The sequence below is a fragment of the Trichomycterus rosablanca genome, chromosome 19 (assembly GCF_030014385.1).
Source record: "Trichomycterus rosablanca isolate fTriRos1 chromosome 19, fTriRos1.hap1, whole genome shotgun sequence".
In the NCBI taxonomy this organism is placed as follows: domain Eukaryota; kingdom Metazoa; phylum Chordata; class Actinopteri; order Siluriformes; family Trichomycteridae; genus Trichomycterus; species Trichomycterus rosablanca.
In genome coordinates, this window is record NC_086006.1 from 25,443,734 (window position 1) to 25,468,854 (window position 25,121).

A 25,121-nucleotide genomic window follows, 5' to 3' on the forward strand; every position below is an offset into this window, starting at 1 on the left:
TCATCATTTCTGCTCACCTTGCTAGCAGAGGCGTGTGGCTGGATATTTGTGGACGTGCGCTTCGTTTGGTGGCGCACCGAAAGTCATGTAGTCTCTAAAAGCCTTCAATTAAAAGCACAAACACTGTAATGGGAGGCCACAGTCCAGGTCAGAGAATTCAGAGACTGGAGCTGACCGAGCTGGAGCAGTTTTACCTGAACTGGTTGGACAAGGCCAGTCTGTGTTAGGCTGCACACACACAAGGACACACTAAGACACACACACACACAAACCACAATGTGCGTTCTTTAAAATACGTTTGCTATGCTATCAGCCGGTCAGGCGCCTACACAGGCTCACGATTGCAAGGGCAGTTATAACCTCTGCTGACCGGTCAAGGCACCTGCACACGGACGCACCCCATATCAGACTAACACTGCCTACTTGACCTCGCTTCACCAGCACATTCTGCAGCATTTGATTTTCTACTTCCCAAAAAGAAGAGGAAATAAGAGGGAGTGAATTTCAAAGCTCATCTGTGGTTTTAAATTAAGACATATTAATATGAAATCGACAATAGATTAATTAATTGATTAATAGTCTTGCTCTTGGCCAGTTCATAATAAGAAATTAGGAACGGCTAATCTACACAATTCAAGTGTCATTATGATCATGAGTGACCACTGTAGCCATTACAGCCTGTTAAGTTATTTAGAAGTCCAGCAAACCTTCATGCAGCCTTGATGCACAGGCTCTTATCTGACCCGAGATCAGTTTTTGCTTCATCACTAATGATCACTGGAGCAAAAACGGGTCACCGGGGTTCAAAACGACCACTGATAGCATTAACCACACTATTATGTTTTTTCCCCACCATTTCCACTGAGCTATTTTGAGTGTGTGTGTGTGTGTGTGTGTGTGTGTGAAGGAGACAGAAAGATGTCTCATTTTTTAGCTCTGAGGTACTGCTTTTAACTTGATTGCCTTCTCTGTCCTCTCTGGAGAATTTTTAAAAAATCCTTTTAAGTGCAAATAACCTAAACGCCGGCCAAAATCCCTTTCCTTTTCAAAATATTTGCATTGGAAGGCCGCCACCTCCATCACAGCGCAGGCCTGTGTAGGAGCCGAATGACGAGGAGACGCTCTCCGCCGAGGAAACGGCTCATTTAAAAGTGTGAGAGAGAGTCTGGTTATGCGCTAATGTCCAAACTGGATTATAACATCTGGTCCTCGAATCAATGATCTCGCGGCGCTGGTCCTGTATTTTGTGTACTCATGAGTCTCCAGCTCAGCTCATTTTTCATTGATTACTTTCATCTGCATTAAAGGAAATTCATCTTCGTACTCCAGATGTTTCTCCTGTCCGAATTTATTATCTTTGCATTATATTACAGCCCTCAGTTATTCTTTGATACGGTGATTAATAATTTAATTGTGAACCAGAATTGCTTCAACATATCAAATAAAGATTAAACCATTATTTTATTAAGGTCAGGTGATGACTTGGAATTGAATTAAAAAATGAAAGGCATGACTGGGAAAAATATCTGTTCTACAGATTTCATCACAAGTAGTCAGTCAGCTGGGACATGTTTGTGTTCATTGTCTTTGGTTTTACAGACTAATTTAGCCTAATTCAACCTCAGACTGAATGTGAGTAATGATTTAATAATGAATGAATGGATTGTATAGTTTGTTTGTTGAAAGGAGAGTTAGATGAGTGGAAGTAGAACAGTAGGTATTACAAAATGTGTTATATATATTGATAGACAAATAAAAGCTTTGGTTGCTTGGCCAAATGAATAGATAGATGGATGAATGAGAAGATAGATGGGTAGATCATTGGCTGGACATAGATAGATAGATGGATAGACGAACAGAAGGACAGACGGGTTGAGGTATGTTTAGGGAAGTAGGGTATGGCAGGTATGTAAGGTAGGGTATACAGGTAAGGTATGGTATTTAGGTATGGTAGATAGGAGGGTTATGGTAGGAAGGTAAGGTACGGCATATAGGTAAGGCACGGTAGACAGGGTATGGTATGTAGCTACGGTAGTGCATGTAGGTATGGTAGGGTATGGTATGTAGGTGAGGTAGGTAGATGGATCTGCCCCCCTCCCCTTGATGTATATTTATGGCTTTTAGCAGACTTACAATTGTGACCGATACCATACGGCAAGCAATTGGTACTTAAAGCCCTTCCTTGCTCAAGGACCTAATATTGCAACTTGGTGGTGGTGGGGCTTGAACTAGCGACCTTCTGATCAACATACATAAAGGTCTTGATTGCAATTCACTTTCCAGTTCAAGTCAGATTGATTGCAAACCTGATATTGCCATCCAACATAAGTACCTAACCCTAAACATGCTCTTCTAAATGTTGGAGCACAAATTCATACAAATATCCTATAAAATCTTATGTAAGGTTTGGCTGTTAAAGCCACAAAGAGGGTTTTAACTCTATATTAATGCCATGGTTTTAAAAGATCGTGTCCAATAAGCTCATGGTCTGGTGTGCACACACATCTGGCTGAGTTGTGTAAGTTTTGTTCACTTCTGACATTTCACCTTCAGAAAATGAAGTGTGTATATAATAGAGAGGAAGATGAGAAGCACTGATCGAGATTAAGTTTCCTGGGGCTGAAAGTGATCAGAAACTTTTATCTTCTGTACTTTTTAGCCTGGACAAATAAACTGAATTAGTTCTGCATGAAGACTTATTAAGAACGAGCTTATGAGTTCTGGCTCTTACTGATGATACTGGATCACTAACGGGATTGAGTTGCATCCAGGCTGAAGTGTTAGCCAGACAACACAGAGAGTGCTGAACAAATGTGTGTGTTTAATCAGAGGATCTTACTGTACAATCTCACGGGCACTTTAGGTGGCACAGCTGTAAATTCTGCTTGCCCACTACCAGCCACTGATGTGCTAATGGCCAGTCGGGGACCTACACAGACGTGATTGGTTCTTCTTATGATAATGTGTTCATAATAACATCTGGGCTGCGAGTAAGTGCACTGACAAGTGTGCCTGCTAATGGCTAGGCTGTTTGGGCTTGATAGACCGACAGCAGCACTGAGATTTGAACCCTGGATCCTCAGATCTCAGCAGTAGTGGGCTAGTGTACTTCACCACCTGTTTTTCATGATTTTTATACGTCTGCTATTTTTGCACAGGTCAAGGCTCACCATGGTTTCTTCCTGTAATTTTAGGGGAGTTTCTTTCTCGCCACTGCTGCCCTCGGCTTGCTCAGCTAGGTTTTTTTTGGTCTGTCGGACCAGGATTCTGTAAAGTTGCTTCAAGACAACGTCTATTGTAAAAGGCGCCATACAAAAAAACTTGACTTGACTTGAATTTGACATGACCATGGCCAAGTTGTCAATGTTGAGCTTCTGAGCAAGACCCGTAACCCTCAACAGCTTAAAATGTATTCAGACGCAGTTGCTTTAGATTAAGGGTTTTTCTAAATGCCATTAACACGTGAAAAAAAAAAAACATTTACAGTAAGAAAACTATAAAAAGTGGGAATTTTGCAGAATCCTTTTAACCATGAACATTTACAGCATGTCGTTTTTTATGAGCCTAATGTTGCAGTGATGGTTATGATATTCTGTGCAGATTTTAAAGCTGTAGACAGAAACCTGGAATGAAAAGAAGGAAAGCAAAAGACTGACTGAAGTCCCAGTGTAATATTTTCCTGACTGTCTCTCAGTCTCAGCTTTACAGCCCTGCAGAAATCATCCTCCCCCTGAGACTTGTATATTCTGTACAAAATGGGGTGCAGATTCAGACTGATGGAGCAGATATTATAATAAAAGTGTCTGTCTCAGCGCTTTGGCCTGAGCAACACAGAGCTTATTTTAGGAACGTATCACACTCAGGAATATTACCGTGTCTGCAGGGGGCGAAGATCACGGCTGAAGTTTAGAACATTTTTCTTTAACTTTCTATCTTCCCAAAAACCTGAGCGCAGGCTTCATGAGCCAGACGGTAACGGCAGCAGCTCTGTAGCAAACCCGATCTTTTTACGAGTCCCAATAACTCAGCAGGGGTTTTTTTAATGCCAGTTTTACTGACTATTAGCTTGAATATACGCCCGCGTGAAAAGATTTACAACAACAGAGACGGACGTTTAGAGGCACGAATTCACATGTAAGTGTAATGAAGAAATTTCACGCACGAGCCAGAGCAACATAAATTTTTGTGTCTTGTTTTCTTCAAATAATGAATTATTATCCTCAATTTGTTTTATTGAGATAGAAAAAAAGCTAGGCTGTGGAATTCTTTTGAATCTACACTATATGGCCAGAAGTATTCGGACACCTGACCACGAGCTTGTTGATGACCATGATCTTTCAGCTAAAACAACAGACCCTGAAGCATGTTTATGTGTGGGAATTTGTGCACATTCAGTCAAAAGATGACAGCATTTGTATCTTGGTCAGTGAAGCCTCAGTTGATGTTCCAGTTCATTCCAAAGCTGTTCAGTAAGGCTTAGGGTCAGAGCTCTGTGCAGGACACTGGAGTTCCTTTAAACTGAGGAGGAGGAGGACAGTCATGCTGGTACAGGAAAGGGAAATGGCCTTTTCCAAACTGTTGCAACATTCTGGGAAGCATATAAGTAATTTTACATGATTGATTTTATATTTTTGATAGGAATGAGTGTGTGAAATATTCAACTTAATAATTGAATGGGTGTCCCAATACTGTTGTTTACATGTAATACTGTTGTTCACCATATAGTGACTGGAACATAAAGCTGTTGAGGGTAAATGACCTTGAAATACAACATAGTTTACTAATTTTAAATTCTTATTGAACATGAGTAAGTGAAACGTACAAAACCTTTATTTTTAAACATTTTAAAGAAATTAGAGCCGAAAGCAGAGCCGCTAATCTGTGGAGAAAAGAACAGGACTCGACTCGCTGGTCTCATTAGTCTCTGCCTCATACGTTTGTCATCTGTAACATATGGAGACGTTTCGTCGGGCACTATGTCTTGCTGATTGCTCACTGTGTCTCTGCAGATGTGGACGAGTGTGTGGAGGGCAACGGCGGCTGTCAGCAGGTGTGTGTGAACATGATGGGAAGCTACGAGTGCCGCTGCAAAGAGGGCTTCTTCCTCTCTGACAACCAGCACACCTGCATCCAGCGGCCCAAATGTGAGTGGTTCCACATTCGCTCTACCCTTAAACGTTCATCTTCATGTTTGTTTGTTTGTTTATTAGAATTTTAACGTCATGTTTTACACTTTTGGTTACATTCATGACAGAAACTGTAGTCACCCATTACACAATGGGTTCATCAGTTCACAAGTTTATATCGAACACAGTCATGGACAGTTTAGTGTCTCCAATTTACCTCACTTGCATGTCTTTGGACTGTGGGAGGAAACCGGAGCTCCCAGAGGAAACCCATGCAGGCACGGGGAGAACATGCAAACTCCACACAGAAAGGTCCCGGACCGCCCCACCTGGGGATTGAACCCAGGACCTTCTTGCTGTGAGGCGACAGTGCCGCCCCATCTTCATGTTTTATACACTATGTGGCCAATACAATAAATACAACTAGTACATTGTACATGGTTTATGACACGAGTTTGCCAGTGATGTGAGAGGAAATAAAACTCAGCTTCACACCTCTATATGGTTTTTTTTACGCAGCCTAATTTAGCCACACCAAGCCAGTCTCGAGATCCCTGAACTCTCTGTGTTTGCCTTTCATAAACTCGGTGTTATTTTGAGTGTGTCAGTCGTCGGATCGTGTGTTTCAACTGCAGTAAGAAGCAAAAGCCTTCGTTGTGTTTGCTTAAATCTTTCTCTTTCCCCCTCCTGTTAGAACGAGCTTAATAAATGTCTCAGCTAATCCTTTTTTTCCATATTTCATGTTAGTGTTGGTTTTATTTCTCCCTAATTAAATCCTCTTGGACAGAGGGGTCAGAATTGTAATAAATCCAGCAACACCACGTCTTTGCTCCCCGGTTTACTCCTTCCCTCTTCCCACAGCAGTACTTCTCATCAGCAATTCACTTCTCTGCTGCTGAGGAGAATAGCAGGTGGACCGGAACGTTAGTTGTGACAGAAAATGCTAAGAAAACCCAGACTAGCACACTAGACTTCTCTGACACATGTAAAACATTGGGCCTTGCAGCCCGAGTCCTTAGAATGCTGATATTCTTTTGTTGCTTATTCATCCACAGTGGCCAGACATTAGAACTCGTTGTTGCAGCCGCAATAAAGAGAATCTCCACCAAAGGCTCTGGCATTAAACAGCCTTTTCTGGTAACGATACAATGATCAGAGTCAAGATGATTTTAAACTAAGCATTATGTTAGAATACATCTAATACATCGTATCGAATTTCAGCTGGGCTGGGCGCCTACATGAACAACGATTGGCATAAGCCGGAACAGGGTTCCTCATAACTGGCGCAATTACGACCTCTGCTGGCTGATTGATGGTGCCTGCGCAGAGGAACAATGCTGATCAGGGTGTGGCTCTCCGTGCGCAAGGCTGATCCGCATATGAACTCGCTTTGTGCAAAGATGTAGTCGGTACTGCACACGTGTCGGAGGGGGCGTGTGTCAGTTGCGAAGCTCCTCAGTCAGCAGTGGAGGGTTGTATCAGTAGAGGAGTAGCGTAACGCAATCAGGGTACTTGGATACGACTACATTAGGGGAAAAAATTGGAGAAAAAGAAAAAAAAAAAAACATTATGTGCATTTAAGGTGTGATTGTGTTTTTTTTTTTTTATGCCCGTAGTGGCAGCATGAGTTGATGTTCTGTCAGGTCGGCTGATATTTTTTTTCCCCATTATCCTTGGTTATATGGGTGCTCAGCCAGCTACTCAGTCCACCAGTGAATTACAACTCTGATTTTCTGATTTATAACCGCGGTCGCCTTTTTCCCAAGCACCAGTGCTTATTTTATATGTAAACATATGCAAAGCAGCTGCTTTTCAAAAGAACCACCAGTTTCAGGTTTTGGTCATAGTAGAGCGCCAACAAGTTTTACAGCTCTAATAAATAACCCGATATGACCAAATTGTCGGGAAACTACATCTCTCTCACCTCAGGAACTTCAGGAAGTGGATCGAAAGTAGCAATGCCCTTGATGCAACATGACTGGTCAGATAAGGACAGCAAGTTGGCTGGATGTAAAATCTTGTGTTAATGATATAATAGTGGACGTTGTCTGTTTTATTCCTATTTTTTATAACTAATAATTAAAAACTAACTGCGAGAATACTTAACTACACCCAGTGTGTGGATGATTTGGTTGAAACCTGTTATTCAGATGCTGTTTTTTCCTCATTATTGCAGTTACTGGCGAGTATTACACCACTCTATAAATCTCATTTTATGTGTCTGTGGGCTTTTAGGTGCTCATTAGAGCTGTTGAAAGGTGTAAGGCTTTAATGGTTAGGAACCTTTAATCACTTTTTCTGTTTTTAACGGATCATCAGTGTGTAGTACTGATACTGACAGGTGCTAATAACGATTAATTCCAATAAATAAAGTTTGTGTGTCCATTCAGCCCGGCCGACCGATAGCACTGCTAACATTCGAACTCTAGATATTCTCTGCAGTATTGACCTTTCCTCTGCACCACCTGAGCGGCCAGTTCCACTTACCTTTTTGGCTTCAGTAAATTTTATTAGATGACCAGAAGCATTTAACAGACAAGGCCAGATGTTTTTTTTTCTGTGGAACACAAATTTAACCGACTAAAATGTGCATCTCCACTTTGTACCATTTACTCCCACACTGAAGGAAAACTATTAATTAAAAATACAATACATCGTACCACCAGCGTATTGTATTGTAGCCCTAACCACTAACATCTAGAAGGATGTTGTTCAGCACAAACAAGACCTTAAATCCCTTAGCTTTTTTTTTAATTGAACAACCAGTGTCACTGGTTGGACTGTATTTGCACAGTATCTTTAAAAAATACAAATACTGATCTAGTCCCATCTGCCTTATCGCCCTTCTGTAGCTACATGAAAACATGGAAATTGAGAGAGAGATTTGGGAACTTCTCCAAATCACAGGGAATTAAATGGCACATTTTTTGGCAGCAAAAGCAGCAAACAGGAACTAATTTAACAAAGGAAAGAAAGCAGATGTGAGAGGCTGTGAGGAAGTAATTGAAACCAAAAACGCTCAGCCCTACTGATATATCCATGGATATATCGGCTCCTTTTTGTTTGGCAGGGTTACAGTGACGGGATGGAATGATGTGATTCTACGTTGCTAGTGAGTTGCCGATGTGTACATGTACAGTGTAATGTAGTCTTGTGAGAACTGTCTGATCGTTCTCTTATTTGGACTGACGGGCAAAGACTCCACTTTTCCACTGTATTTAAAACGATGGCTGCAGAGGCTGAGTTTTATTTACTGGGACTGACAGGTACTGAGATCAACAAATATCCATTTATAGACATCTACTTCCATTTATAGAGGCAACAGGTACTTTCATAAACATCATATGTTTGACTGTGACTGAGAGGTAAAGTGGCCACACTGCCTTTATTGTGACTGACCAGCCACTCTTTTGTACATACTGATTTGTTTTTTTATCATGTTATTATCATCATCACTGTTATTCATGCACCACTGAAAACTTAATTTATACTAATTTCTTTACTTACATATTATCAAAAGTGAGGCTTTAGTTTAATTCTAGCCTTTATCCAGGTTTCTGATCAGATCCTGGTCCCAGATCATCTTCTTCACACCCCTACTGCTGACCAGCTTTAGCAAGCTACTATTTTCCCATTCCCATGTGGTGAATCTGTTGACACAGATGCATCATGAGATCAGGAGTCACTTGGGTGCCACGGTTCTCCTTTTACTGTTTACACAAGGCTGAGCAAAAGTGAGCACCAGGGTCAGTCGAAGAAAAGCATCGTCTGATGCTCCTTCATTCCTCCGTGGCTGCTGATCTTCCACTCGACTGTCTTTATGTACTTTATATACTGTTCCTGCTTTTTTCTTCTTCTTTATAGTGTTAAATAAAGAGATTTTTCAATAAACCTCAGCCAAGCTTAATGACCAGTGAAGTAAGTGTGTGTGTGTATCTGCTGGCCTCTTTACAGTGCGTATGAATGGAACGAAGGATAACCCGAGCTGCATGGACAAGAACCACGGCTGTGCACATATCTGCAGGGAAACCCCAAAAGGAGGCATCGCCTGCGAGTGCAGACCAGGATTCCAGCTCACCAGAAACAACCGCGACTGCAAGTGTAAGCGCATTTATTTATTAGCATTAAAACCTACACTACATTTAAAAAGCTTGATTTATAGAAACTCCAGTGTCCTGCACAGAGCCCTGATTTCTGCCCTACTTAACAGCTTATAAATGAACTGGCATCAGCATAAGTGCCCATCCATACAACTGCTCTTTTGACCAAATGAGCACAAATTCCCATACTTCAAAGTCTTGTGAGAAGCTTTCTTTGAAGAGTGGCTGTTGTTCTAGCTGACAACAGGATCACAGGATGTCCAACAAGCTCCCATTCAAATACTTTTGGCCTTATAGTGTACCAGCCGGAGTTCATGCTGTCAGTCTGTGAGATGGATCGGCTGGTATCTGGAGAAGTGTTACTCTCTATTTTCCACTTGCTAATGAACAAGGGCAGGGAAGGACAGATGGGAGGGTAGAAGGGCGTGTGTAGACAGAGCTGCGGTGTGCAGACGAGGCCGCTTTCTCATCCTGTCATCGGCTGTCTGATCCGGTCGACACACTTTTCACTCTCACCTCTATGAACTGAAAAATCGTTTCACGCTGCAGTTTTAAACTCGGTTTATGAGCTGTTACAGAGGAGCTGCCTTCACGAGTGTTAAAAACACCTTAAAAAATGAGCACATGGCATCAAGTGCCCATGTATCGTTTGGCACATACCAATCATCCACACTATATTATATCAGCTATAGAGGGTTCAATTATTGATCGCAGTGGCATGGTACTGTAAAATCGAACCAAACCAAACAGAACAGATCAGAACAGAACTGAAGAGAATAGATCAGAACAGAACTGATCAGAATAGAACAGAACCGAACAGATCAGATCAGAACAGAACTGATCAGAATAGATCAGAACAGAACTGATCAGAATAGATCAGAACAGAACTGAACAGATCTGAACCGAACTGAACAGAATAGATCAGAACAAATCAGAACAGAACCAAATAGAACAGATCAGAACAGAACTGAACAGAACCCAACAGAACAGAACCAAATGGATCAGAACAGAACCAAACGGATCAGAACAGAACCAAACAAAACAGATCAGAACAGAAGCAAACATAAGCAAACAGAACCGAACAGAACCAAACAGAACAGAACCAAACAGAACAGAACCAAACAAAACAGAACCAAACAGAACAGAACCAAACAAAACAGAGCCAAACAGAACTGATCAGAACACAACCAAACAGAACTGAACAGAACCAAACCGAACAGGTCAGAACAGAACCAAACAGAACTGAACAGAACCAAACAAAACAGATCAGAACAGAACCAAACAGAACAGAACAGAACCAAACAAAACAGAGCCAAACAGAACTGATCAGAACACAACCAAACAGAACTGAACAGAACCAAACCGAACAGGTCAGAACAGAACCGAACAGGTCAAAACAGAGCCAAACAGAACTGATCAGAACAGAACCGAACAGGTCAAAACAGAGCCAAACAGAACCGAACAGAACCAAACAAAACAGAACCAAACAAAACAGAACCAAACAAAACAGAGCCAAACAGAACTGATCAGAACAGAACTGATCAGAACAGAACCAAACAGAACCAGATAAGTTCACACTTGTATTCTTTACCTCATCAGTGACGTGTAACTACGGTAACGGCGGCTGTCAGCACATCTGTGAGGAGACGGACCACGGGCCACGCTGTTCCTGTCACATGAAGTTTGCCCTGCATACCGACGGCAAGACATGTGTAGGTGAGTCAAGCGCTCTGATCCAAACCCTCAGTTCTGTTATCCATCCATCCATTCATCCATATATGACCACATTTCTACCTGACTCCACCTGGTGAGGAAGTCCTAGTCATGTCCCTCGCTATGATCACAGTCTTGTGTCCCTCCCTGACCAAACCCAGGCTGGGTAAAACTTTACCTGAACTTCTAAGGACCTTTTCAGCCATACGCTTACTAAATCCCGCTTGGAAGCCCTACACACTCCTTGCATAAACCATCTAACATATAGAATTAAGCTAGCAACAGGCAGCTTGGCTTTGCTTGCATCATTATTATTATTATTTGTGATGTCAGTCAGGTGGCATCGCTAATAAAAAGCTTGGTCACATAAAGTGAGAAAAATTATCAGAATTGCTTGCAATTTCTAGAAGTTTGGCTGTGCCATTAGCTATCTAAAGATCCACTTTCCTCCAGTAAGAACCTGTTTAATCTCTCAGACTCTACTTGGTCAGGTGGGGTTGTCTTGCCTTGATGCAACTCTACATACACCGGTCAGACCATGTTGCTTAAGTGTTATTTTTTCTTTATTATAAAATCATGCATCACGTCCTGTCTCTGTAGAACCCTGTAGATCCCTTAAGCAGCGTGGAGCATTTAAAGGCTAAGCACCAGCTAATATTGAAGTTTTAAACAAATACATGCATCGAAAGTTGAGTTCCTAACTTGTGATTATTGATAGTTAGAAAAATTTTTTTTTTTACAAATTCAAGGATACGGCTTAAAATTCTGTTGTTTTGCGTCGCTCGCGGTGTTCGGATTCTGTCACAGGCGTCGCACGTGTGACGTAGATGGTGGACAACAACTCAAGAAGTTTTGCAGTCCAAGTCAGTCATAACGGTGTAGTAGTACACTGTTGTCCACCAGTGACGTCACGCTGCAACTTCCTGGAATTTCCGGAGCGACCTCGGGTTTTTCCGTCAATTTACTTGAAATCGTCGATTTTTGAGTGAATTAAACAAGTTATTTACATTTTATTCATGTTTATGGTTTTTAACTAGCTAAACTAATGCGAAATCTTTAGAGTTGTCCATTAGGTGGTGCTTAGCCTTTAAACGTGCTGCATTTTTTACTGTTATTTAACTGACACTATTTGAACACTGTTAAGTTCGCCTTTTTATACATTTTTTAAATCAACTCTTGCTGTCAAACTTGGAATTTTTGCTATTGCATATTTTTTGCAGTATTGTGATCTTTGCAGAACGTCCACTTTTAGGTAGAGTATGGACATTGCTAAATGTCCTACATTTTTATACACATTCGAAGGCCTTTCAATAGTGACACATCTTCTCATTTGTCTTCTCACATGCTTTTTGAATTGTTTTGTGATCATGACATGGTTCAAATGACCAAACTGTCTTTTCTAGTCAGGGCAGGGCACATCCACAGCCTACATTCATTCACTGTGTGTTTTATCGTTGCTTTATTCTGGTCAGTACTGCCATGGGTACAATTAATTGGGCAAAAGGCAGTAAACTCCCCGGATAGGATGCCAGTCTACACACACACACATTTAGGACACTTTTAAGCAGCTCCAGTTGGTCTGGTCTCCACTCGAACGCACACAGACACAGGGAGAACATGCAAACTCCACATAGAAAGGTGAGGTGACAGCTCTTCCCACTACACCACCCTGGTGCCCCATAACCTATATATCTTCAGTAAAAGCCACACAGAAAGGACCTAATCAAACAAAAGCCTACTTTGCTGTAAGGTGACAGCTCTACCCACTGCACCACCTTGGTGCCCATAACCTATATATCTTCAGTCATTTCATTAAGTGTCCCGTGATGGCTGGCGACCTGTCCGGGGTGTTTCCCGCCTTTCGCCCAATGAATCACAACCACTGTGACCCTGATCAGGATAAAGCATTGGTAAAACAGACAATAAATGAATAAATTAACTTTTAAAAGATAAAAAGAAAAAGAAATGTTTTTAAAATGAGTAATGAATTGTGTTCATAAAAGGTAAAACGTCTGATTGTTTGTGTTGAGGCAGAACAGGTTTATAAATCATTCTAACCTGGCTAAACATCAGACCACATTTTATTAATAATCACTGTAGAAATCTTCGGTCATTCCTAAGGTTTCACAAAGTCTTCTCTTGTAACCGTAGCTGTTTTTATTCGAATATGAAAGCTAAAACTGACTCCAGCTTTGATTTATGCGTTTGACCCTGCGACTGGGTTCAGTCCGTGCCCAGAAGTTCTCGTCACCTGATGAGCGATGGGCTGTTCTGCAAAGACACTTTAAGTGTTCCACAATGTGCTCATTGTCCTATAGTAATGCTCCATTTCAATCCATACGTTCCAGCCGCCGTTACTCCAGTCACGAACGAGAATTTATCAGCATCCAGGGAGCAATAAAACCAAAGCTGACTACACAGTCACTTACTCACCAGATAGAGGAGTTTCATGTGTGTGTGACGCCGTATCGGACGTTCGCTCTGTAACTCGGCCAGCGCGGGAGCCGTGGCTCTGCTTGCTCTAACCCAGTACAGCCGTCGCTCAGCGTGAGGCTCCGCTGCTCAGTCTCGCTCGTTTTATGTGCTGGATGTTCATGCTGCTTCCTTTTGATTTTCCACTGCTGTCCATTTTATTGCTGGAGCTGATCGTATGAATCATGATTTATGTAAAAAGCACTAACTTACTGTCGTGATGAATTTGTAGAATCTGTCAACCTTAACAATTCAAGTCAAGGAATTACACTAGATGGCCAACAGTATTTGGACACCTGACCATGAGCTTGTTGGACGTCCCATTTAAAAAAACAAGTGATATTAAAATATAGTAACCTTTATGTGATCTTTTCAGTTATAACAACAGCTTCTGAGAAGACTTCTCACAGGACTTTGAAGTGTTTCTTTGGAAATTCCTCAAGAGATGACAGCATTTGTATGGCTGGGCACTGATTCTGGTCAAGAAAGCCTCAGTTGCCGCTCAGGTGGCGCAGCAGTAAAAACACACGCTGGAACCAGAGCTGGGATCTCGAATACATCGTATCGAATCTCAGTTCTCCCTGCCGACCGGGCTGAGCGGCCACATGAACAACGATTGGCCTGTTGTTCAGATATGGGCGGGACTAAGCCGGATAGGGTCTCTCTCCCATGACTGGCTGATTGATGGCGCCTGCACAGAGATGAGACAAGAGTGCTCTCAGGGTGTGTCTCTCCGTACACAGTGCTGAGCTGCACTGCACTCGTCAAAGTGTAGGTGATAAGATGCATACGGCTACTGCCCACGTGTCGGAGGGGGTGTGGGTTAGCTTCGTTCTCCTCAATCAGAGTGGGGATTGCCATTGGGGGAGAGAAAGCATGGACGTGCTAAAAGGGAGAAAATGCATAAATAAAATATATATATCAGTTGATGTTCCAGTTCATTCCAAAGCTGTTTAGTGTGGCTGATGTCAGGGCTCTGTGCAGGTCACTTTTTTCTTCTTGTGAAGTTTTACATTTACATTTACATTTTCAGCATTTAGCAGACGCTTTTATCCAAAGCGACTTACACAATGAGCAGAACACGAGGGTTAAGGGCCTTGCTCAGGGACCCAACAGTGGCAACTTGGTGGTGGCGGGGCTTGAACCGGCAACCTTCTGTTTACTAGTCCAGTACCTTAACCACTGAGCTATCACTGGCCCAAGTTTTGTGTTTGCAAGTGAAACAGCAGAACGTTCTTCAGCAGAGACCGATAATTTACCCTTTCACACGATTATTACTGAGTAATTAGAACCATAGATTACAGTAGAAAGTAGAAAGCAAACTTTGGATTTCAGAATCTCTAATGTCCAATAAAGTTCAATTTATTGATTCTATTATGATAGCAGCACTGCCACCTTGCTACTGGAAGATTGAGTTTGATAGAAAAACAACACTGGTCGATGCTGTTTTAACAACTTTTAATGCAAAAAAGAAGTTTTGCAGACATCTTGCTCTCTAAATTCTACAGTGTGTGAAAATTAAAAGATCTTTAGAAAGTACTACTGTGTTACCGTGTCCTGATCTCAACCCTACTGAGCACCTCAAATACAACGTTGATTGCAAGCCAGACCTTCTAGTACAATCAGTGCCTGAGCTCACAAATGTTTCTTTGATTAAATGGGCACAAATGTCCACAGGTACACTGCTAAATCTTGTAAGAAAGCCCTCACAGAAGATAGAATTTCCTGTTACACACACATAGACAAACACACATACTTTTATTTACATTTACATTTTCGGCATTTAGCAGACGCTTTTATCCAGAGCGACTTACAATTATGACATGAACATGATTTTAAGCAGTTGAGGGTTAAGGGTCTTGCTCAGGGGCCCAACAGTTGGAACTTAGCAGTGGTGGGGCTTGAACCTGCAACCTTCTGATTACCAGTCCAGTACCTTAACCACTGAGCTATCACTGCCCTTTTATTATAGTACTTTGTGACTGAATGACTGAACGTGGGCTCATTCGGCCTCTTTCTCTTTCTGCTCATGAATGGAAGCAGGCAGCCTGTGATTAGCCCCCGGGCCGGTTCAGACCTTCATCCAGTCTGCGAACGAGACGTCTCGGGGGGCAGAGAGGGTTGCTCGGTCTCAGCAGGAACCCGCTCTCTTTCCCTCACCCCCCGCAGGCATTACCAGGCCTGAAAACCACAATGAAACAAACACAGCTTCCTAATGAGATTTAACCGAGAGGCTGTGAGTGACGGCGAGAGCGCTAAACATTTCAGCGTGTCCTGTGAACGTTCTAGAAACGTCTGTGATCACTGCAGAGACGTCACACCTCTCGGCTCTTCTCTGCTGCTGGTCAGCTGTCTGCGGGTTTGGACTATCAGGCAGCTCATAGCCGTTACAGTCGAATGATCCGCACGCTGGTTTCTAGGGGAAGTTTTTCCACAACGCGGTCGCTGATTTTATTTGTCCGTTAATGCGTCCGTGAGTCAGTCAGACAGCCGGTGTTTATGTTGGCACGGAAAGGTCGGTGGTTTGGAAAAGTCTAGTGGTGGTGAATTCCTGATGAAAACACATCCTACAATCATGTCAGTTTATAATATCTGAATAAAAGTTGGTTTGCTTTGTGGAGTTCACTAAAACCTCAGTCACGCTAGGGTTTCGTCAGCCAGTTTGTGCAGAGTAACATACAATTCTTGGGGAGCAGTGGTTTCACATTGAATATTGCATATTGTCATTGTGAAACTTACTTCACTAGTGACTCTTTAACTAAAGGTACATAGAAATGTGCTTTTTTGGCCAATAGCACAACAGCTTTACTCAGGAGAAGCAGTTTTATAGAGTAGTTGTATGGACCCTTTCTAATTATTGAATTCATGTGTTTCAGCCACTACAATTTCTAACAGGTAAAATAAATCAATTATATAAAGTAAGTTATGTGCTTCCAATATTGCAGCAACAGTTTAGGGAAGGTCTTTTCCTGTTTCAGAATGACTGTGCCCCCGTGCACAAAGCAAGCTCTTTAAAGTCATGAAGAAAAACTCGGTTTAAAAAGCCCGCACAGAGGGGACCGCTCAGGTGGCGCAGCGGTAAAAACACACGCTGGAACCAGAGCTGGGATCTCGAATACATCGTATCGAGTCTCAGCTCTGCCTGCCGGCTAAGGCTGAGCGGCCACATAAACAACGATGGATGGGGTCACCAGATCTCTCATGACAGGTGCAGTTACGACCTCTGCTGGCTGATTGATGGCGCCTGCACAGAGATGAGAAAAGAGTGCTCTCAGGGTGTGTCTCTCCGTACACAACGCTGAGCTGCACTGCACTCGTCAAAGTGTAGGTGATAAGATGCATACGGCCGCTGCCCACGTGTCGGAGGGGGCGTGGGTTCGCTCCGTTCTCCTCAATCAGAGCAGGGATCGGCATTGGTGGAGAGGAAGCATGATGCAATCGGGCAATTGGACGCACTAAAAGGGAGAAAATGCATAAAGAGAAAAAAAGCCTACATAGAGTCCTGACCTCAGCCCCAATGTACAGCTCTGGACTGAACTGGAACATCAACTGAGGCCTTTTTGACCAACATCAGTGCCCAGTCATAAAAATGCTCTTTTGACTAAATGGACACAAATTCCAACAGACATACTTTAAAGGCTTGTGAGAAGTTGAGGTCACTCTATTTTATTACCATTTGCTTTGGAAATGGGACACCCAACAAGCTCATTGCCAGGTGTCCAGATACTTTTATACACTTGTACTTTTTTTATAGTGTAGATTAGTATGAGTAGGTACGTGTCACTTTACTATTTTAAAAATGTGAAATCTAAGCGGTGGTTAAATAATTTGAATGCAGTGACAGGTTAATCAGGCTGGCGCGCCTTCATTCCAGTTTCCACCAGATCTGTTAAATACGATGAGCAGATGCTTAAAAACTAGCGTGAAAACACTGACACACACACACACACACACACACACAGATCACTATTAAATATAGCCAGAGAGAATGAAGAAAACAATTACAGCAGCATGAAAGCATTTTCCTCCCGTTAGCCCAGCCGAATGAAAAATCCTGCAGGTCTTTTTAAACTGGAGGGTCGATCAGTCTCCTGTTTAGTTCTGATGAACTTCTGAAGTCATGAGCATTGCTGGAAAGCGTCTATAATCTCTTATCGAAATCACTAAATGAGGAAACGGTCATGCTGCTAGAAAACTGGATCTTAATCACACGTTCTGTAGCACGGCAGGTTCAGGCAGAACCCCAAATTAAATCATTAGAATCGATTTATGAGTCTAGCTAGCGTGATCCTGTTTAACCACTGCTTCAGACAAATCGAAACACTAATCAAATCCACATCTGCCTGTAAATCTGCAATAAGGCTGATTTCTAGTTCTAATAAATATTAATAACTTAGTACAAATTGTGCGTGCGTTCTGTTATCCTGACGTAATTCGGTCCCTGCTGTTTTAGACCAGTACTAAACCTGTCTGTCATTGTTTAGGCTGCTAAAACCATTAGCTATATGCTATAGTTTCGCTGGCTATCGAGGTTCTCATGAGAAGATTCACTAAGGGTGAGTTTTCCACACACACGATACAGTAACTGCTAACAGGTGTAATAAATCAATTATATAAATGTAAATATATTGCTTTAAACTTTGTGGCAACAGTTTAGGGAAGGCTTCTTCATGTTCCAGCATGAATGTACCCCTGTGCACAAAGCAGCTCTATAAAGACATGAAGAAAAGCTCGATTTAAAGAAACTTAAGTGTTTAAGTGTAACTTAAGAGTCCTGACATCATCCAGATTCAACAGCTCTGGAATGAACTGGAACATCTGCTGAAGTATCAGTGCCCAGCCATACAGATGCTCTATCGACCAAACGGGCACAAATCCCCCTGATATAGTTCAAAGTCTCATTAAAGACTTCTTCTTGGCTGAAATGATCACACAGAGGTCACTCTGTTTTAATAGCATTAGTTTTTGAAATGTGATGTCCAGCACTCTCATGATCAGGTGTCCAAAGACTTTTGGCCATATAATAGGATGATAAGTTCACAGGAGTTCAACAGGCAGATGTTTTCCACATATTTCTGTGATTAGGAAATTCTGTCTTGCTTGCGGATTAGGAAATTTAAATCTGATTCTTGATTAGGAAATCGCTCGTGTTTACTTTTTCGAATCGTAACGGGACCAAACTGTGGGTCAGATTATTGGCTGCTGTGTTTCAGATGGGTCTGTCTTCGAGATGTGAGTCTAAAAAGACGTAGTGTAATGAATTGAGCAGAAGGACCTTAGAGATTGGAGTGTTTAATGATGAGAATAATGCAGCTAATTACTTGTAATAGCAAATCAACACTACAGTGTGTTTTCTTTCTCTTTGTCAACCAGCCAGTTATTTTTAGCCGACGGAATTTTGCTGTTACCTTTGCATCATGCTGTCTATGTGCACACTGCCACCGCCTCAGTGTGCATCCATATATATATATGCAGGTGTACAGTACAATGAATGAATTATTTCCTCGCATATCCAAGCTTGTTTGAAAGCTGGGGTCAGAGCGCAGGGTCAGCCATTGTACGGGCCCCCTGGAGCAGACAGGTTTTAGGGCCTTGCTCAAGGGCCCAACAGCTGGGATTCAAACTCTCAAAGCTCTTGACAAAAAGTTTTGCACTTTTCTCCCTGTGGTGCTTCTTAGTAAACGTTACTAAGCTTTATTATATGTCGTTCAGCCTACATTATTGTCTAGTTTTACCTTTGTTTTTCTCTTTTTTCATCCAGTGCAGTCGTGTCTATTTAGAGTTTATCTCTCGCTGCCCTCATCCACGATCAAGGCAGGCCGAGTCGGTCACTCCCCTCTGAAACGCATGCAGAATTCGATCGCTTCTTTTCACCTGCCAGGGGTGGGGGCTTTGCTCTGACATTCGTGATCAGCTGCCACACCCGCCCATACAGGCCCCTCGACCTGCAGCACCAGCGAGGCCACACTTGCACCAGCAATGAGAATCCCGGTCATGTGTCTGTGCAGTCGCTCGGCTGGCTGATAGCACAGCTGAAATTTGAACTTGAGAGATGGAGATCTCAGCACTGGTGGGTTAGTGGGTCCGATTCTTCAAGCCCTTGTTTGATGTCTTGTTTCATACGTTGAAAATTGATCTGCATTTGGATGCAGATCAACGTAAATGATAGGAATGTCAGCGGCTGCACATATTATGAATATTGTACATTTAATGTAATACTTACAGTAATAATGAAAATCAATAATAATATTAATAATAATAATTAGAGCTGTCGAAGTTAACGTGATAATAACGCATTAACAATTTAACGCGATTTAAAAAATAGTGCCGTTAACGCAAATTCTATTTGGCCCTGCGAGTCATCCGTAGTTCATGTTGAGACTTGACCGTGCACGGCATCTCTCATTAAGAGTAGAGGAGTAAGTGCCCAGTGGCGGAGCCAGACAATTTTCACAGGGGTGGCCAGACTGAGACCATTGCTCACACAGGGGTGGCACAGAAACTGATACCTTTTTTATGTGGTCACTCACTCATTTACCTATACAGGCAGTAAGTGCCATGTAGAATTACATCACGAAGACCCGCATTGTTATGTTTTGTACTTAACCATGAAATACAATGACACTAGTTATATGGAGAACGAGTTTGTCTTTATTGCTTAATCCACAACTTGGAGCATCACACTTAAACATAACACGCCGTTACCCGCTGGTCACCTGATACACATATCAGCTCAGTGACGTACAGCGGTAACGTGATACGCAGATCACGTAAATGATATATATCACACGCATGATAATAATAATAAGCTTTTTTCTCTCTTAATTTTCCCTGACAAGTGAAAAACCAAAATATAGCAACCTTAACATTAAGAGGAAGAATTTCAAAGATATTCCTTTGCAATACTTTATCATTTCAAGAATATGACACAGACTGACCAACACTATTAAGCCAAATCAGCATTGAAAATTGACTTTACTTTTAATAGCCTTCTACAATGCTGGTGCTTCTTAAAACTAAATATTTTCTTTTAAACAGAAGTGTTATTTAAATGCTATTAAATTGTTTTCCAACAAAATCCGCCCAATTTGGCGGATAACCACCCAATCTGGCAACACTGGAACGCGTTATTATTATCGCGTTAACTTCGACAGCCCTAAAAAAAAACGTATTCTGATATCCAGTTAGCAGCGGAGGGTTTATATAGCAGCAGGTAGAATAAGGTGCAAAAACAATGCAATATTGTGCAAAGATGCAAGTAATATAGTCACTAGTATGAGTTGTCAGAACCCAGGGAACAAGACTGTGTTGATTGTGAATGAGTTTTTGTGTGTTAGTGTATGTACACCGATCAGCCATAACAATAAAACCACCTCCTTTAAAAAAAAAAAAAATGTGATTAATCGCGATTAACTATATGAAATTCTGAGATTAATCGCGATTAAAATTTTTAATCGTTTGACAGCCCTAATAATAATACATTGTACTTGATGCACCTTTAAAGTTTGTAATGAATTGTGTAGTTACTTTAGCGATGTTTTGATCCTGATCATTTTTCTATTTAAAATGAAATAATTAAAATTAATAGTAATATTAATAATAATAATACATTGTACTTGATGCACCTTTAAAGTTTTTAATGAATTGTGTAGTTACATTGTCGATGTTTTGATCCTGATCATTTTTCTATTTAAAATGACACAGTTGAATAAGAAGCAGAGCTGGCCATGCTACATCTGGCGGACAGCACCGCTAGTCTTATCGAGCGTTTATCTAAGATTAAGATTGGCTCATACTGGCATGAATGGGGATCGCTGCGTATACAGGCCTGCTGTTAATATGCTTGTGCTCGGCTTGTGTGTCCATGTAATACTTTATGTACGTAGTGATACGTGCTTGTCTGCTTCATCCTGCTGCTTTGCGCCGTAACCCCGCTCCTGCTCGAGGCTTCGCTCTCACTAACACCCGCCTGAATCACGAGCGCCTGCAACTCATTTGCTTCCCGCCGCGACAAGTGTAACCTCAGTGCCCTTTATTGCCATCATTAGGGTGACAGTCTAATTTAGAGCCGGTTAATCAGGTCACGGTCAGATTGTAAACGAAAACAGGCCATTATTGTTAACGGGATCAGTTATCTTGAAACTAATCAGGGATCACATGTCAGAATCAAGGGTGGAAATTAGAACACGCTTTGCTACATGTGTTGCTAATGGTTGAAACCAAACAGCAGTTGGTTACTGTTGCTGCTAATCAGGGGCTGCAGTACAGAAACAGCCTGTCTGTCTGATTCATTTCTGATTTTATTTGCAGAACATTTATGATGACGACTGAAAATTCACACAGCAGTCCCAACTGTACATGAAACGTTTGCCATGACACTTACGTAAGCACTTAATAAACCTATCATGCTGCTGTTATAACAGGTGGCTGCTTATTACAGGTGATTGTATAAGATATTATAAACTGTGTGACAGGTTTATGACAATTTCACACCATCATTGAGAACCTGGCCACAGAAATGTCTAAAAGGGGAAAGATTGGCGCCCTGTCCAGGTTATTCCTGCTTTGTGCAGTATGTTTCCCGGTGGTGCCTTGCCCACCATGACCCTGACCAGAATACAGCAGTTAAAGGAAACGAAGTGGAATGAATGAAGTGGAGTTTTGTGAAAGATGAAGTGTAACTAAAAATGTATTTTATGTTTAGAAATTTAATAGATGACCAGTAGCATAGGAACAACCCACCTACTGGAATTTGTTGAAATGGTGTGACATTTTATTAACACTGTAGCTCACATTTGCACAGTCATTGAATAATGTCAGGCACTTAACGTCAAGCCACATTTGTCTGGTTGATGGACGACACTTTGCAAGCAAGTTACGCAGAATGTCCAATACGTGGTGCTGGTGTCTTTTTATTATTTATTTGTTTCAGTGGATTGGATTAAAAAATGTTAAATTCAGTATGAGCCAGCAGTTTAGGCAAATACTGACACTAATACAACAGTTCAGTTCTCATGTGTCAACAGATACTATATGGACAAGAGTTTTGGGACACCCCTTCTAATTATTGATTTCATGTGTTTTAGCCACAACAATTGTTAACAGGTGTAATAAATCAGTTATATAAGGGGAAAATATATATGCTTTCAGCTTTGCGACAAAAGTTTAGGGAAGGCCTTTTCCTGTTCCAAGATAATTGTGTGCCTTAAGACATGTTTTAAGTTGAGTCCTGACCTCAGCACCACTAAACAGCTCTGGAATAAACTGGAACGCCAGTCTAGTCTTTCTTGACCAACATCAGTGCCCATCCATTCAAATGTTCTTTTGACAGAAAGGGAACAGATTCCCACAGACATGCTTCAAAGTTTAGTGAGAAGCCTTCTCAGAAGAATGGCTGCTCTTATAGCTGAAAAGACCACAAGGGCTCCTCACAACAAGAAGGTCCTGGGTTCCTTTCTGTGTGGAGTTTGCATGTTCTCCTGGAGTCCGCGTAAGTTTCCTCTAGAAGCTCCGGTTTCCTCCCAAAGACGTGCAAGTGAGGTGAATTGGAGAAACAAAATTGTCCATGACTGAGTTTGATATTAAACTTGAACTGATATCTTGTGTAACCAGTAACTACCTGTCCTGTCATGAATGTAACCAAAAATCATAACAATAAAATCCTAATGAATAAATACATAAAAAAACACAGCAGTCACTCAATTTTAATACCAATTTTTTTTTAAATGTCCAACAAGCTCACAGTCAGGCGTCCAAATACTTTTGGCCATACAGTATTTTTGTTAACAGACTATGAGTGAGTAGTTGGATTTTTCTTATATTGTAAAATGTAGCTTGTTTAATCCAGATCTTGAGATCTTAAGACGGGACGTTTCTGTATCGCAGCCCCAGAATCATCACTGTCTGGTGACACTGGCATTTGTGTGAGCACTAAACGAGTGTTTTTATTTTTGGATCTGTGTGTGTGTGTGTATGTGCAGAGGAAAGGAGTATCCAGCAGCAGCTACATCAGCCACAGCTGTTACCTAATGGTAAATATCCAAAATCTGTTTCTTTAGCTCCAATTCTATTTGGCTTTACACATGTTGGTGATGCTGGAACTCTTGACTAACCACGTGGCGACGCTTATTACTCACCTGCCCGCGGCCAGGGTTGGGCTCGGTGACGTCATCTCATCAGGACCGGGGAAAAATCTCTGCATGGCGATTTGCACTGGCTGTTTATTTAATTTGATTTTGGTTTGAGGCAAAAAACAAAAACATGGATGAACAGAGATTAGAATGAGCCCAACCCTGAATGAGGGCACTTCCTTTTTCCTACTTAAAGCATGTGTTGCCGCATCAGTACGCCGGGTTTGGTTCTTAAAGCAGTCACTTTAGCAATGACCAGGTCAGCAATAAAAGATAATGTATGCTTTCTGAGCAAATTAATGGATGTTTCATGGAATCCATCGCTACGTCTATGCTTGCAATGTTTCCTGTGCCTCTGGCTGCCACACACCGCTAAAGCATTATACATTTATGCCCACGCTTTGTTTCATCAACAGCTGCTTTGTTTCTTTTTTAGCAGAAGTCTTTATCATTCCACAGCTCTCGTTTTAGAAACACCGCTGGCTTGTTCAGAACTAGTGTTGCATTATTAAATCGTAGCTGCGTGTTGCTTTAGCTTCTATTTAATCTGACTTATCAGTAATACTCACCCTGTTCTCACACAGGCAGTGATGTTACCCAAATCACTGGTCACTCATCACCCTGTGTTCACACTGGCACCATCATCCTCGCCTGTGGCTGTTTGGTTGCCATGGTTTAACTGATGCCAAGCAAATGACATGGCGGAACAGCTTATCTACAGAGTTATAGAGCGTATAGAAAAAAACAATCTGACCACAAATCAGATACAAATCAGAATCCTTCCCACTCAGTTTTTACCACAAATCAGACATGTTCCCACTAAAAATCCTGAAGGGAAATCGCTCGTCTGTAAATTTCATCCCTGACAACAAAACTGTGTTTGTTCTTTGCTGTTGCATCCAGACACTGTGATCTAGACAACATTAAGTTTCACATTAGCAGAGATCAAGTGCATATCTCTCTGCTCGATGCTTAAATCCTGTTGGTAATCACCACATCGCTCTGCTCCTAATTTGCATACAAATAAACTTTGCTCAACTTTGTCCCATCACAGACTCCACCCACTTCGCGTTGCCAATATTTGCTCCACCTCCTGTCGCCGGAAGTTGCCAGCTCTAACTGTACATTTACGAGAGCCGGTCGCTTTGTCGTATCGCTCCTGGTGAGAACACAGGGTCAGAGATGAGTTTGTTCCTGCCCATTTCTTGATAACGTTTTGTACAAGTCCTAAAAAATCATGTTTGCCAATATGTCTGGGTTAGTTGTATCTCCATTGTCCTAACTCACGACGATCGAATTCAACCAAATTTCTAATCATGATGTGTGGTGGAAAGCAAAAAATGCTGTACAGGAGGTCCTCGACTTACGTCGGAGATCCGTTCCTACGAACTCGACGTAACGTGATTTTCGCCGTAAGTCGGAACCCACCTACATAAGCATCTACGTCACTCACGTGGAGCACATACACAGTACGGTAATGAAGTGAAACAGTAAAAATATTCGTATTCGTCCGCTCCGCTCGCCAACTAGTTCCGTGCGAACTTTGTTTTTACATCTCAATATCGGAACAAGACTTTCGA

The 25,121-nt window shown here is 41.8% G+C and overlaps 1 protein-coding gene across 3 annotated transcripts in view; it reads left to right on the forward strand.

Moving 5' to 3' along the window:
- The window catches only part of scube3 (signal peptide, CUB domain, EGF-like 3), an 85,435-nt gene that overhangs the window by 30,457 nt on the left and 29,857 nt on the right, over positions 1–25,121 (forward strand). Inside the window, exons 4-7 of one of the 3 annotated variants that reach the window (XM_063015283.1) lie at positions 5,010–5,144; positions 9,081–9,227; positions 10,826–10,942; positions 23,392–23,442. In XM_063015283.1, coding sequence (XP_062871353.1) covers positions 5,010–5,144; positions 9,081–9,227; positions 10,826–10,942; positions 23,392–23,442 — 450 coding nt within the window. The remainder of the gene's footprint in view (positions 1–5,009; positions 5,145–9,080; positions 9,228–10,825; positions 10,943–23,391; positions 23,443–25,121) is intronic. The other 2 variants (XM_063015280.1, XM_063015282.1) reach the window with 2 other exon arrangements.